Source organism: Rhododendron vialii, chromosome 10a (genome assembly GCF_030253575.1).
Source record: "Rhododendron vialii isolate Sample 1 chromosome 10a, ASM3025357v1".
In the NCBI taxonomy this organism is placed as follows: Eukaryota; Viridiplantae; Streptophyta; class Magnoliopsida; order Ericales; family Ericaceae; genus Rhododendron; species Rhododendron vialii.
In genome coordinates, this window is record NC_080566.1 from 6,265,701 (window position 1) to 6,281,999 (window position 16,299).

Here is a 16,299-nt window from a genome sequence, read left to right on the forward strand (position 1 = left end):
TATCTTCTTCTTTTTTTGAATTGAGCTTTGTATATGTTAGAGAAATGGAGAGAATCAAATCCTCAACAGGTTTTCACCAAAAAAAAAATCCTCAACAGGTGGCCTACTGTCAAAATTTTGAATTGGTGTTTAATAAAAAAGAAGAAGGTGTATTGGACCGAAAACTCTCCTGGCCCACTGTCAAGTTTTTTTTAATTGGCCCCCTTTCAAATTTTTATGTTTGGCTCAACTAGGCCCAATTCGGTCAGACCGAATTTTTCGAATTCCCCGATCGGACCGAATCCACCCTGAACCGAATTGGACCGAACTTAATAACGGTCGGGATCGGTCCTGGCATTTTCATCCCCGAACCGATTTGGTCTCCAACATTTTTTGACCGAACCGACCGACCCTGACCGAATAACACTCCTAGTTTTGAATCTTTTGATGATATTGTGGGAAAGACTACATTTTCAATTGGATGGAGTTTTTCCAACTAATCTCTCTTCTCCACGATGTTTATCTGGACAACACAACTATTCGAAAGGGTCCGGCTACGGTACACACCTTTTTTTTTGGACGTACCATATGCAAATGAGTTGAAGGTCAAAAGAGTTTTAATTGATACTTTGAGGATGAAAATGAGACTCGGATGAAACTAGGAGAACCATTTATATAAATTTCTCTTTTATTATTAGTAGTTATACTATAATTTTAGTATTAGTTTTTTTTATTACATGTGCAGGACACTTGGCATAACCCTATTAACTTAGAAGGTATTTTGACACGAACTCGGGGATGCAGCGGCTCTGCCAGAACTGCAAGAACTATAGGACGCCAAAACTAAGTCGTTTTGGCGCCAAATGAGGATACTAAAGCCATCAAAACTACGTCGTTTTGAGCCAAGGAAATAAACCAGTTAAACTGTGCCCCAAAACTGAGAAAAAAATTATGTGTTCCAAATTTTAATCTGTTTGTATATGTGGAAAGATTTTATTTTTCTGATCATTTTATTCTCAAGGGTCATAATTAAATTTTGACTATAGAGCTCTCGTTAATTAGCCTTAAGAAAGTCGTAGAACCAAATATCTCTTAGGACTAACTAACGAGAACCCTGGAGCCAAAAATTAATTAGGTCCTTTAGGATAAAATGATTAAAAAAGTAAAATTTTCCCACCGATTCAAACAGATTGAAATTTGGAACACATAATTTTTTAACCATATTTTTTACTCCCTCCGTCCCTTTTTTTGCGTCCAGTATTTCATTTTGGGCTGTCACTTAATAAGTGTCCATTTTGTAAAATTAGGAGAGTAAAAGTTGGTGCATTATCTATTTTGTCCCTAAAAGTAGATTTTATTTTGAAAAGTTAGTGAATAAAAGTGTAATGATGATGGGTAAGTAGGAAAAGTGGAGAAAAAAGTTGATGTGAAAGGTGTAATGATGATATCTTTTTAATAAGTTGGAGTTACGAAGCAGGACACTTAAAAAGGAACAGAGGGAGTAATATAAACTGTCTAAAGTGGTTGAAAAATTAAGTGCTCTAATTTTCTATCCGTTTGAATCAGTGCGAAGATACTATTTCTCTGATCATTTTATCCTAAAGGATTATAATAAATTTTTGGCTTTAGGACTCTCGTTAATTAGTCCTAAGAGATAATTGGTTGTACGACTTTCTTAGAACTAATTAACGAGAGCCATATAGTCAAAATTTAATTATGACCCTTTAAAATAAAATGAACATAAAAATAAAATCTTTCCACATATTCAAACGGATTGAAATTTGGAATACATAATTTTTTTTCTTAGTTTTGGGCACAGTTTAATTGGTTTATTTCCTTGGCTCAAAACGACGTAGTTTTGATGGCTTTAGTATCCTCATTTGGCGCCAAAACGACGTAGTTTTGGCGCCCTATAGTTCCTGCAGTTCTGGCAGAGCCGCTGCATCCCCGAGTCCTTGTTAGTTAGTCTTAAGAGATATTTGGTTCTATGACTTTTTTAGAGCTAATTAACGAGAGCCCTATAGTCAATATTTAATTATAACCCTATAGAATAAAATGATCAGAAAAATAAAATCTTTCCACATATTCAAACGGATTGAAATTTGGAACACATAATTTTTTTTTCTCAATTTTGGGCACAATTTAACTGGTTTATTTCCTTGGCTCAAAATGACGTAGTTTTGATGGCTTTAGTAAAGTCATTTTTGGGATACTAAAACTTACATTGAAAAACACTCACACACTGACACACAGAGTTGTTCAAACAGTAGCAGCAGCAGCACATAAAGTCATTTTTGCTCAATTTTTGCTCAGTCCAATAACAAATTAAAACTTGAAGTATAACACCAATTTAGCTAAGATTATATCATCATAGCCACACTAAACACCAATTAGGCTCAGATTACATTATCATAGCCACACTAAACACCAAGGTTCAAATTATATCATCATAGCCACACTAAACACAAATTGCGCTCAGATTATATTATCATAGTACATACTCAGATCTATAAAGAAAAGCACCTGGATATAGCAACATTAAGTTGTCATTTAAGGCCTTCATAAGTTACCATGCACTAGCACTCCTACTCAGCATCTATATTTGAGTCCAAAAAATAATCTTTGAATTAATCTCCAGGATGGCATTTTTGAATTCCAAGACGTGCATCCTCCCAATCTTTTAAGCATATAAGACAGTCCAAAATGTCGGAAGCTAGTCTACTCCTCCTCTCATCCAACACTCTATTACCTGTACTAAAAGCAGATTCAGAAGCCACTGAAGACACAAGTGGTGTTAGTAAATTACGTTCCATGATAGAAAGAATGAAAAATGTCTTTTCAGTTTTTTCTCACCAAGCTAAGATATCAAATGATTGAAATTTCTTATTGGTAACTAAATTTATCTCTAAATATTGAGTAAGTTCAGATTGTGAAGAAGTTTCACTACTACCTGGCCCTGAAATCAGAAACCAAGATGGGTTATTCTCATTGTTACTTGTAGAACATGTGTCATTAATACTTGAAGAATATGGAGCAACAGTAGTAGTAGTGTATACAAATTTAGACTCATATGAAGTATATATAGAAGTCAATAGTGCAGTGACAATAGAAATAGAAGGTAATGTAATCCCTAAATTCTCACCAAGCCCTTTTAAGAGCTTTTCAACACCCCTTATCTTAATCCTTGGGTCTATTACAGAAGCTACAATAAATATTGTTGGAATGTTTTCGAAATTTTTCTTGAATTTTTCTTCCATAGACTTACAAGGAGCTACAAAATTTGGTTTCGTTCTATGACTTTTAAGAGCGTAACTCATATTATACAAGTGATTAAGCACAATACAAGTAGTAAGATAACGAACACCTGATCAAGCTAAGGTAGCCGCATAAATTTTTTTCAAAAAATTCATAAACTCAAAAGCAATCTTTCAATTAGCTCGAGTTAAACCACCATTAGTACGCATATATTTGAAATTAATATAAGCAGAAATTACATCAGTGTGATTCCTACAAGATTTTAATATAAGAAATGTGGAATTCCAATGACATTTCACATCAGTTTTGATTTTTTTTGCTTTAACATTGTAACTTACACACAATCTTTCAAATTCTTGTTGCCTAACTGGGAAAGTAGCAATACAAAGAATAGCATCTCTAATTTTTTTTATTTCTGGTCCTATAAGTTTCAAACCATTTTGCACAACTAAGTTAATGATATGGCATATGCATCGCACATGAAAAAATTGTCCAACATAAAGAGTAGTCAAATTTTGTTTGAACAAATCAATTAAACTAGTATTAGCAGAATGGTTATCAAAAATAATACTGAAAACTTTATCAACAATTTCAAACTCCCAAAAAACACGCATTATACATTGAAAAATGTTCATAGCATTATGAGGATACTCTATTAAATGAAAAGCAATAATTTTTTTATTCAAAATCTAATTGGAGTCTATATAATGAGCTGTCATAGAAATATAACCAAGACTATTTCGACTACTTCACAAATCAGAAGTAAAAGAGATTAAACTACCAAGTTTCGCAATTTCACTTATCAAAATTTTTCTAATTTCAATAAAAATTTTCAAAGAATCACTTCTAGTTATATTTCTAGAAACTTTCGAAAAAAGAGGATTAAGATAATGTTTGACAAAATTTTCAAATCTAATATCATCACCAAAAGTAAATGGTTGTTCTGCTTCAACTACATAACGGGTAAATCCCTCTCTCATACTAGATTGAGAATATACGAAATTCGACATACCACCTACGGAATCAAAACCACCAGATTCACCTCCAACTTCGGAATATTTAAATTTTTTATGTTTGTTTTGTAAATGTCGTTGAAGATGTCCTACGCCGTCCTTACTTACGCAGGTATAATTATTTGGACAATAATTACATATAGCTCTGTCTCCTATATCGATTCCCTGTGCATTTTTTAAGTTCTTAGCTACGGTTGAATGTCTCCATACCCAAAAGTAACGCATTTTTTCACCAGACTGGGCCGATTGGCTACAGTTTGTTATTCCTGTAGGAGTAAAACCTGCTGCAATGTTTGAAGCAGCTTCACTTACAGACTCCCTTCCAGTTGGTAGAGTTGGTCCATCATCATCTGAGTCAGGGTTTAAACCCTCACTGTCAAAATAAATGTTTTCAGGATCCATCTCCAATAAAAAAAGGAAAACAAAATAGAGAAAATTAGTACACTAGAATATTAGTTAATAACATTTAAATAAGTTAATAACCTACATGTGCAGAAAACCTAGAATGTACAAATAGAGCAAAATAAACTGTATTTAGAATTTGAATTCAGGATAGTCATGGCTAACTCAGTAACTAATTTTCATTTCAAAATACTGACTCCATGTTTGAAATTTCAAAACAGCTTCTTCTTTTTCAACCTACACTTACATTACTTCTCATTGTTCTCGATCCAATAAAATCCAGCTATATGAAACAGCTCAATAAAATCCAGCTATATGAAACATTTCACACAATGAAGTCAGTGTCACTAATCTGGGCAGTTCTTTGTCTAGGGGGTTTTGCCCTATGTTTTTGTGAGTGGTTGGTTATAAAATGATCCATTTATCAAAAAATAAAAATAAACAACAAATACAACTATTTTAGTCATTTAGGTCTATGATCGAAACAAAAACCGCCATGCATGTGTTGCAAAAAAAGAAAAACCGTAGCCACAAATGGCAACAAATGGAAACCCTAAACCCATATCCATTCACGTCTGGAGAGGGAAGTGAGAGAGGTACCTGTTGACGTCTGGAAAGGGAAGGGCCAGATCTGTTGACGTCGGTCACCAGAAACAGAAACTCGCCGTACACGTCTATCACCGGAAACGACCTCAGTCGCTGCGTTTCAGAGACAAATCGCTGAACGTGACAGAGGGTTTCAGTCGGGCAAACAAACTTAGATCTAGGGTTTCAGACTTTCAGTCGGGCAAACAAACGACCTCAATCGACTCACCGTCTGAACGGAAACGGAAACAGCAGTCGATCTATGGTTTGACTCACCGCCAGACCATTACCGATCATCGTTGAGAGTGGAGAGTGTGAGAGAGACAAGAGTGAGAGAGAGATGTTGAGAATCAGAATGTTGAGAGTGTGAGAGAGACTAGAGTGAGATTCAGACGTTGAGAGTGAGATAGATCGAATTTATCTGTTGAGAATTCCAAACGTTAAATTTCTGAACGTTGAGAGCTTTGAGTGAGACTGTGAGAGAGTGAGATTATGAGAGACAGAGAGAGAATCAGAGATGTCTGCTAGGGCAACATCTCTTCCCCTTTTATATGAACGGTATAATCATGTGCGTACAAGACATCAATAATCCATATGCACCAATAACAGAAAATTCCTGTAAAGTCTTACAATGCATCACTCAAGGGCCGCCCGAACTATTTTTTAAAAATCGAAACCGTCTATCTTTTATATGGGAGTGATTATATAATTCTTGCAAAAAATGAAGTAATTTGGTTATCGTTATATATATACTTGATTGTTCATAACGTTCATTTTTCAATTAATGAATCTAGTCCCGATGAAGGAGTTTTTAAAACCCAATAGACCCAAAAATTGGTGAGAGTCATTAAAACATAGAGAATAACAAAATGAACGGTATGGTTCGTCATATTTGTTTTGTGATCGTGTGGCTAACGTACATTATATTATAGCAGAATACCTTGGTTCATAACCAACTAAGTTCAATGTATATATTTGAAAGGTAGCTACAGACTCTTTTTCCCGAACGTTCGATCTAAATAGTTATGATTTAACGTCTTATCAAATTTATCATTCTCACCTGAATAGGTGATAATCGAATGTCGAAAACCACATAATCGGAACACATTCGGTGGTTTTTGAGGCATTAAAGTCCTATAATACACTACTTAAGGGCCGCCTAAGCTATTTTTTAAAAAACGGAACCATCTAACTTTATGTGGGAGGGATTAGATCATTCATGCCAATAATCAAGTAAAATGCTTTATCGCTACATACTTGATCGGACGTAAAATAAATTCAGTCAAACAATGAATCAGGGTGCCGATGAAAGAGCTTTCAAAATCTAACGGACGAAAAAATTGAATCCAATAATTAAACCACTAAGCACAACAAAATTAACACATTGAATGGTATCGATCGTTGTGATTGCGTTGCGATTGTGTGGCTATTGCTTGATGGCCACGTTTTTATATAATAGAGCTACATATTATATACTAATTTTTCAAATCCATAACACAAGTTAATTGGTGGCATAGTGGTTTGTTTGTGTATGAAAGAACCTAAGGATTTGAGTTCAAGTCCTAGTCTAGCTAATCTCTTTTTATTTATTTATTTTCCTTATTTCTACTATGTATTTTTTTTCCTTTTTTGTTTGACACTTTTTTTTCTTATTTCTCGTTAGATTTTGGGTAAATAATATTATTATATGATTCTTGCACGTTTCCTTTCGTATTAAATTACTTTTGCACCATAAATATTTTGATGAGTTTTTTTAATTTTACTTGTTATCTTGTAATATTAAATTTACAAACCAAAGGTCCGAAGCCTATTTTATTAACAAAAACAAAACAAATATTTTTTACCGAATAAAAATTGATAATGTTTTAAAAGTAAAAAAAAATGATTTTTTAAAAACATGATTTTTTTAAGAAATTTTTTTTAAAATTAAATATCTTAGTTGTTTACCTTTAAAAAAAGGTAAACAAATATTTTTTATTGAATAGAAATTGTTTAATTTTTTTAAAAAATTAAAAAAAAGTCATTTGGCTTATTTAATTTTTTTTTGTTTTTCCGTGCCTCATGCCATGTCCATGTCGTGCCGGGTCGTGTCCATGCTTGTGCCTTGCTAGAACCGTGTTGTTCCTGTCGACTTTCCGTGCTGTGCCAGGCCAACTTTCGTGTTGTGCCCGTGCTATGCTGCCCAATCCCATGCCCTTGTCGTGCCCCCGGCCCACTAAAATAGTGCTGTGTCGTGCCGTGTCAGACCAAGACCGTGCTTGTGACGTGCCGTGCTACCCCATGTCTGTGTCGTGCCTGTAATGGCACGACCCATTTAACACCTGTGGGAGGGATGAGAGAAAGAGTGGAGGTCCACATGCGCATACAAATATATTTTTATACTCCCTCCGTCCCATAATGTTTGGTACTTTTACTATTCTAGTCTTATGAAAAAATTAACAATATCTTTTAATTCATAATTTTTTTTATAAGCAATATAGATCTTGTTTGATAGAGTTTAATTTGTTCTATTATATAAAGTTCAAAAAATTGCCTAAAACATTATGGATTGAAAGATATATGCAATTTAAAAATGGCACGCATTCCTAAAAATGCCGAACATTATGAGACGGATGGAGTATCTTTTAACCTATTTTTACCGCACATCTTAACTGCATCATTACAATACTCATTCATTCTCTAAATTTATACACTTTTAATACACAAACTTGGGACTCACACCCACTACTAGAGATGGTCGGTGGAAATTTAAATAGTGTGATGGGAATACTCTGACGTCCGAAATTCCCTTTGATTCGGACAACAATACATCCCACGCATTAAGTATTTGTTGCCGAGTAATATGCTCCTCCTTGGATTGTACGTTGTGGTATTATCGTTCATTCTTCGCGCCCTCCCACCCTTCCATGATTCCATCAGATGTATCTTATCCTATGGCGACTGAATGGATCGATCTTCCGCAAGAGGTTTTGACGGAGATCCTCTCACGGCTGCCGGCGAAATCCCTCCTCCGATTCAAATCCGCCTCCAAACTCTGGTACGCTCTCCTCCAAAGCCCTAGCTTCGTCGCCCTGCACCACGCCCGCGCCCCAACCAATGACTGCCTTTCCGTCGTGACCCGGAAAGTCGAGGGCAGGGTCAAAATCTCCCCCTCCTTGTTCCCCACCCAAACTTCTTCAATCGAACAACTAGACTTGTCTTTCACCGGCGTAGACGCCGGGGATCTTCACATCTTCGACTCTTGCGACGGCGTCCTCTGTCTCTACAGTGACTCCAATATCGTGATATGTAACCCCGCTACCAGAGAATTCAGGCTACTCCCTTTACCCGTTTATACAACAATGCATGTCTTTTATCTCGGCTTTGCGTTTGTTCCCAATGCTAATGATTATAAAGTCCTCTGTCTCTACAGTGACTCCAATATCGTGATATGTAACCCCGCTACCAGAGAATTCAGGCTACTCCCTTTACCCGTTTATACAACAATGCATGTCTTTTATCTCGGCTTTGCGTTTGTTCCCAATGCTAATGATTATAAAGTTGTTAGGTTCGTTGATGATACCGGCATTGCTTGTGATGAAATGGGTTATCCTTGCTACAACGACGATTCCGATAGTACCCCCTTTCTTGGGAAAGTTGAAATCTATGCCCTGAGTACCGATAGCTGGAGAGAAGCGGACACCGTTGTGCCCGAATATTCTATCTATCACTTGCAAACCCACCGCTGCACATCATCGGATGGGGTTTTCTACTGGTTAGCTGACGATCATTGTGCTCGTGTTCATGTAATTTGTGCGTTTCGCATGTTGGACGAATTGTTCGAGCGAATACCATTGCCCGAAAACTTTCACATTCTGTCTCTTTCTAACCTCTGCCTTCTGAAGGATTCCCTTGCCCTTGTTGTTTTGTCGGACACTGACCACTGGCGAGTGGCTACGTTCTTTGACGTATGGGTAATGGATGAGTACGGAGTTAAGGAGTCTTGGACTAAAAAATACGTTATTGGACCCCTCTTAGGAAGTCACGATGCTCTGGGATTTCGGTCAAATGTTGAGGTTCTTCTGACAAGGTGCAACAATAGGCAGATGGTGTCGTATGACCTAAGTACTCACACCATAAAAGAGTATAATCAAATATGTGATACCACAGGAATATACACTGAACAACAAGTTTTTCCATATGCAGAGAGCTTGATTTCAGTCAAGACATGAGCTGGATGAGATTGGTTTGTATGCTACTACATTTGCACATTGGTAAGTTTCATGAATGGGAAAGTGATAAGTGGTACCAATCAGCATCTGTAAGTCTTCTTGACACTCTTGTACTCAAGCACTGTGGAATGGAAAGCAATTTCTCTAGGTTTGCGTATTCGATGAGATGAGTGAGGGTTCGATTCCCATCCTTGGATAATGGACATATTTCCCTTTTTCATTGTTTCTTGTATTTATTGGGTTTTCTTCCAGTAGGATAATATTATGGCTTCATTGCCAAAGGTGAACCTTGGTTTCTACTTATGTTGGGAAGAAAACGTATTTGGTTGCGACTTTAGACCATAGGATTTGCTATTTTGTTGTAGTTATTGTCTTGTTCAGAGTTGCACTATGAATCCTCTAATTATGGCTTCTTTCTATATAATGAGGCAGTAAACAAGAAAGAAGGAAGGCCTAGTTGATGGCTCCCCCTTTGTGTGGTCTGGTTGATTTGGTGAGAGCAAGACACTCCAGGGTGTAAAGGAGACGGTTTATATCATATAGAGTGCATTTTCTTGTATTATATACAGCGGGGATTTGAGGATAGTTGCACCTTGATTTGATCAAAATGTTGGATTCTTTGGGTTTGTGATTGGCATTTTTATGTTTTAGGGTCCTTGTTTTGCTTTTATTTTGTTATACGCTTATTTGTTTCACCTTGTATGCAGGTTGCATCCCCATGATGTTCTTGACTATGTTTTCTTTTTAGAAATCAAATTGGCTCGAAACATTTGGATGAGGTTGCTTATTCGACAAGTAAATTCTGACCAAGAGATAAATGAGTATAGTCATACCACAACTCAATCCTCTAGATGAATAGATGTAGTTTTATAAACTCAGAGATTGCTTGGATTTGTATAGATGTATACGCACAAAATTGGTGTACACCTGCTCAATTACTATCACAGATCACGGCAGGGCACTCTCATGCTGCCACTCTGCGAGTTGGTCAATTAGTGCACACTTTTGGAAACACATTATAGGCATTACATAAGAGAAGGGGCTGGCTATGTTTACGTAGTATCTCTGTTATTAGATTCCAAGCTCTGCATTATAAAGAGCAAATAAATAGGAAATTCTTTATTGAGGAGCCCGCAGAGTTCTGTTTTTGTTGACAGTATATTGCTGGGACACGGGGATAATAATATCTAGCTTTGATCATATTGTTGATTCTTTGGATTTTTTGCTTGGTGATTAACTTTGTTGTTTTCATGCTTTAGGCCTCCTTGTATTGCTTGCCTTTTGTTTTCAATGGTTTTTCACACATCGATTTCAAGTCTTTCGACCATGAACAGCTGATGAAGTTTTTATGGAGTACGTGTATTTCTTTCTTTTGTTGGTTTGCCTTTTGAAACTATACCATAAAATCCGTGCATGCATCGTTTGTGCGAAGACTTCTTACTGCTTTAGAACTCATAGAAAATGCAGTATTCCCAAGTCGAATGTGAGTGTTGATATGAGACATCAGAGTAATCTTGGGTATTCAGCTAGTTTTTTTCTTTTTATTTTGTGTGGTGATAATGAATTGCATTAAAGGAAGTTAAAGTGTACACTTTACATAGTTCTAGAGTACGAAAGCCCCATAGCATGATCCATCTACTCCGGTAATCAATGAAAGTTGTGTTGGAATCTGGCTTCTTTGGAGAGATCTGTAGAGCATACAAGAAATAGAAAATTTTGCTTAAACAAATTGATCAGTCCCCTATCTTTTTCCGTGTCTTTTGTTTTCCCCCATTAGTCTTCTCCTTACAAAAATTCCAAGACAGAGACTTAAAATGGCGAGTTTCAGACTTTTTTCTTGGTAATCTTTTTTTTATTCAAAGAATGTCAGATCAATAATCTAAACTCTTAACACTCCCTCATTTTGTTGATGGTTTCATGCCGTTTTACTTGCTTCCTTTTTTGTTCTATATACACCATCATAATCTGAGATTGCATATTAGAAGTTTGATTAGTTATCGGTTTACTGACTGTTTTAGAATTACCCCTAAGCATTGAACAAGATATCCTGTCCCAGAAACTTCAAACATAGATCAATTATCAATCGAATATGAAATACTCATTGATACTCTGCTTAATTTTCCGTCAACTTTCACGGTAGTTCTCCATACATCAAAGCCCAAGCTGATTTTAGACCTCTTGTTTGATGAGGTGATCATTCCACAAATGTGTCTTATCCATTGTCAGGCCAGAGGAATACAAGTATTGAGGATAGTAAGGTCAACATTTAGCCCAGCCTCTAGTAGAACGAGTTCCTAATTCGAGTTTTATGGTTATCAAATGGCCACAGGTGGCTGAAATTCCTAATTCCAAATTTAAGACATGGATATTCAGTATTGACATATTCGTGGTCATGTCTCAAATTGGATCCTCCTTCAGAAGTTTACTGGCTTTTCGTATCGTTTTTTTTGCCTCAACTGCGGTGAAATATTTTTTGCCTTGTGATGTGCTGTAAGCGTTAAAGTGGGTACAGGGTTTGTAGCCCTTTTGCTCTAGCTGACAGTTGGGAGGACTATTTGCCTTGCAATGTTTTGCTTTGTTAGAAAGAGATAACCAAGAGTTGGTGTCATTGTTCTTGTTGCTCTAAGCTAGCTTTATGCCTGACTCCTGAGTGTGAGTTGTAGCATCAGCTTAAAATTGTGACCAATGTAGAATTTTTTCAGGTGCCGGGTAGGTATATCCCATGTGGTATCCACCCATCACATCCGGGTCATCCGATACATTTTTGGACGATTCGGATTGAAACCTTCTCTCTCCTCTCACCTCAATACTTTCTCTCTCCTCACTTCTTTCCAAATTCGAGCCGTCCAAAAATGTAATGGACGGCTCGGATGAGCTGAGCGGGCATCACGTACTTCAATCCATGGAAATCCAAACCTTCACTCCTCTCAACTAATATGCAAACATGAATAAACTGCTTTCTACTTGAACAAGACTTCGAGAAGCTGATTGGTACCGCTTCCCACTTCCCATTTTTGTTTAGCAATTTGTGCATGTAGTGTCGCACTAAATTTAACCCATGCATTCTACCCATCTCCTGACTAAAATCAAGCTATATTGTGCTCCTTATGTTTTGAGTGCTAAGGTCGTTCGACACCATATCTCCATTGCTGGGCCTTGGCGAAAGAACCACAACATTTGTCTGAACTCCCAATGCATCGTGACGTCCTAAGAGGCCTCAAATAGTGCTTTTTTAGTCCATTAGTCTTCAACTCCATATTCATCTATCACCTATATATCAAAGCAGGTCTGCACTCACCAGTGGTCAGAGTCCGACATAACAAGGGCAATGGAATACTTCAAAAGGCAAAGCTAAGAATATTCGGGTACAACAGCATCAGTTTCTCTCCAGTTATAAGTACCAGGGCATAGCTTTGAACTTATCCATAAATAGGCGTACTTACATTGGGATCAAAGGTAAACCCTGAATAGCTTCTAGGCACTGCTAGGGGTTTAGGTCGTGCCCTGTATTAATTCTCTCATTGCAGGGTAAAATATCATGATTTCGGCGGCGTTGCAGAAGCACGAGGCCGTTTCAAGAATCAGAGAGATAGAGATCCCCAGCATTTAGCCTATTGAAAGATAAGTCTCAATCTTCCATTGTAGTTTCATTGGGGAACAAGGACAAGGAATATTTGATGTCACCATTGAGGAATCGCGTAACGAAGCAGCAGTTATTGGGTTGGGCACAGTTTTGGTGGAGGGTGATAAAGATAGGGTTGATGCATAAAAGGGTCAAAGCTAATAACCAATTTGATCAAAGGTAGATACTACAACCGTTGTATCCCAGCTATATGGCAAAAACGAAAAAAAAAATACTAGGTATATCAAGCTTAAACCTTCTCTTATGCAATGAACGTAATGTGTTTCCAACATTGCTGTGCACTAAGTAATAGATTCAGGCAGCTTGATAGCATTCCATTGTGATCTAAAAGTGTTTGTTCCCAAAAATGACCGCCCACTAAAAAGCCAGCACGTGGCGCCGGCCCCACAGATTTTTGGTGTAGCCGAAATATCATTGTGATTAACCGGAGATAAAAGGGTTCAAGTCATGGGCACCATAGAAGTCGGTTTTTTATGGGACACTTGCATGTTTACAGCAAAATCACATCCCCACTCCTGCAAAGGACATCCCTTGGGATTTTTAGCACCATTTCGGCACTCTCTCCCCAGCTCCATGATGCTCTCTCTACATGCATGCTCGGAGCATGCCTATAACATGGCTGCTAAAGATGAAAAGGCCCCCGATCGATCAACACAACTTCAAGCTCCTGCTTCAATTATCTTTCTTTCGGCTCTGGTTGCACTATATTTATTTTTCTGCACATTTCAATTTTGGTAACTTCGTAGTTGCATGTACCTTTAATTATTTTCGGCAATGAAAATCCCAAGCATTTTCATTTCAACGGCATTCTTTATGTTTGAGCACTGCGCTCACTACTTCTTCTACATCGCTTGAGAAGATTGTGAAGTCTTCTTTGTTGAGGCAAAAAAGAACATGTGGTGGATTTCGTCTACCGCACACAACTCATCTGTTCAGAAGTCAATCTATCACACTCGGACCATCTGTGATCCAGCTGGCACGCCCTCGCATCTCAATTGCATGGCCAAGGCGTATGTTTCGCTTTTTCGAGCGAACACAAGAGTACTAACAAACGGGTGTACCCCGACAATGAGTACACATGTATTAACATATATTTGTCTACCTAGAGGATTGACTTGTTGACTGACCATGCTCTTTATTTCATGGTCAAAATTGACAAAAAGGGGTTCCCAACCCATGCTCACGGAGGAAACCAAAAAGAAAAGATCCACGAAATCAACAATAAAAGCAACACAAAAGTTTGAAACATAAAAAGCCAAAGATAATCACCTACATAAAAGATCCACGAAATCATTTGATCCGAGATATACAAAAGCGATTATCCGCGTTTTATCTTACAAAGATTTTGCACCACCTCGTACTTTTGAAAGCCATAAACGGTCACTCTTGAACCTGGGAAAAAGGAAAAAAACAAAGAAAAAGAAGTGATATCACATAAACGGTCTGCTCCAACCCACCCCAACAAAAGTCCTACTGTTTCACTCTCTCCAAATCAACCATACCTCTTGAATGTATAAAAGAATAATGAGAGGATTTCCAGAGCCGATTTGCACAAGGTAATGACATAGGAATCAAAATAGCAAAACAAAGGGATACATTCCGGGAATCTAAGCAGAGTAGCAAATCTTACGGTTTAAAGAAGTTTAGCCGAATGCATCTCCTTCCCAACATAAGTTGAAACCAAGGTTCAATACTACTAGTTATGAAGCTCACAATTAGACAACTGCAGACAAGAAAAATTGAAAATAGATACGTTGACATTGTTCAAGACATGGAAATTGGATCCTTTGACACTTCTCAACAATTGTGCAAAACCTGAATAAACTTCTTTCGAATTTGACAGTGATTAGTACGCCTTAAAACCTTCTCCTTGTTTAGCAACGTGTAAATGCAGCAACAGCCTGGTTAAGCTAAATCAACTCATCTCTTGACAGACACTAAGCTCTCTGAGTATGGAAAAACTTGTACTATGGACTCCAGTCCTGGAAAATTGCATAACTGTTTGTATTCTTTTATGTCCCGTGTACTAAGGTTGTACAACACAATCAACCCATTCTCGCACCCCGTCAAAAGAACCTCATTTTTTTGCGAAAACTCAAATGGAGTGTGCTTTCCTGAGAAGGGCCCAATACTGTACGTTTTAGTCCAACACTCCTCAACTTCGTATTCATCCACTAACCATACGTCAAACTGCGTCTCTCCTCGCTTGTAGTCATACTCTGGCACAACAAGGGCAAGGGAATCATTCAGAACACAGATTCTAGTCCGACATCCATAGCCAATGTCGGCAGGTAAGGATCTCCGTTTGAATGATCCTTCAACAGTGTTTAAGACATCAATATCGTGGACACGACCATATAACGGAGAACCCGACGAGTAGAAACTCAACCAATAGAAAACCCCATCCAATGACGTGCAAGGATGATGATGACAACCGGTGAAGCTGTGCTTGGGCGCCACGACAACGATTTCTCTCCACGAATCTGCACTCATGACATAAATATGAATTTTATGACCAACACGTGCGGGGTCACCAGTGACTCTAACCACTTTATAATCATTAGTTTTTGAATCAAAAGCAAACCCTAGATAACTCGTATGCCACTCATGATAAGGGGGTCGAGGGAGTAGCCTACATTCTCTCGTCGCAGGGTTGCATATCAAGATATTGGAGTTCAAAGAGAGACACATGAGGCCGTTACAATAGCCTTGGTGGCCGAAACCCTTATTAAGGTGGCGCCTGGCGAAAGAGAGATCTAGATATTGGATTGAAGTTTCGTCGGGGAGTAAATACATGGACCATTGGCTGGGGAGATTTTCTGCAGTGCATACGAGGGAGACGCAGTAGTAGAGTCCGGCACGGGTGCGGTGGAGGGAGATGAAGTGAGGGTTTTGGATGAGAGAGTACCAGTTTTTGGAGACCGACTTGAATCTAAGCAGGGTTTTCACAGGGAGACGAGACAAGATCTCCATCAACACGTCTTGCGGCAGCTCGTATGCGATCGCCATACCCTTGTTTTTCCCTTTCTGGGGATAATGGACAGTGGACACGGCTGCCTTCAGTACTTTGTTCGAAATTTGAGAACACGACAAGACCTAGTCGATCTTTGTCTTCCAAAACAAGTTTGTGTAGCGTCAAAAACGAAAAGTTATTCCCATTCCTTTGGGGGATCGCAACGTGCTCTCCCAGGCCCTTTTCTCCAAAACCCGG

The 16,299-nt window shown here is 37.9% G+C and overlaps 2 protein-coding genes across 2 annotated transcripts; one reads left to right on the forward strand and one right to left on the reverse strand.

The window, feature by feature from the left end:
• The first annotated feature begins 8,017 nt into the window (after positions 1 to 8,017).
• On the forward strand, positions 8,018 to 10,115 carry LOC131304523 (F-box protein CPR1-like). Its single transcript, XM_058331773.1, has one exon. The coding sequence runs from the start codon at positions 8,141 to 8,143 to the stop codon at positions 9,443 to 9,445; it is 1,305 nt and encodes a 434-aa protein (XP_058187756.1). The 5' UTR covers positions 8,018 to 8,140; the 3' UTR covers positions 9,446 to 10,115.
• A 4,893-nt stretch (positions 10,116 to 15,008) lies between these two features.
• LOC131302795 (F-box protein At5g49610-like) lies at positions 15,009 to 16,097 on the reverse strand. Its single transcript, XM_058329590.1, has one exon. It carries the CDS (start codon positions 16,095 to 16,097, stop codon positions 15,009 to 15,011), a length of 1,089 nt encoding a protein of 362 aa, XP_058185573.1.
• Positions 16,098 to 16,299: the final 202 nt, after the last annotated feature.

What these genes read in the sequence shown, in the direction of transcription:
- LOC131302795 (XM_058329590.1), bottom strand. Translation starts at nt 16,097, where the DNA reads ATGGCGATCGCATACGAGCTGCCGCAAGACGTGTTGATGGAGATCTTG.
- LOC131304523 (XM_058331773.1), top strand. Translation starts at nt 8,141, where the DNA reads ATGATTCCATCAGATGTATCTTATCCTATGGCGACTGAATGGATCGAT.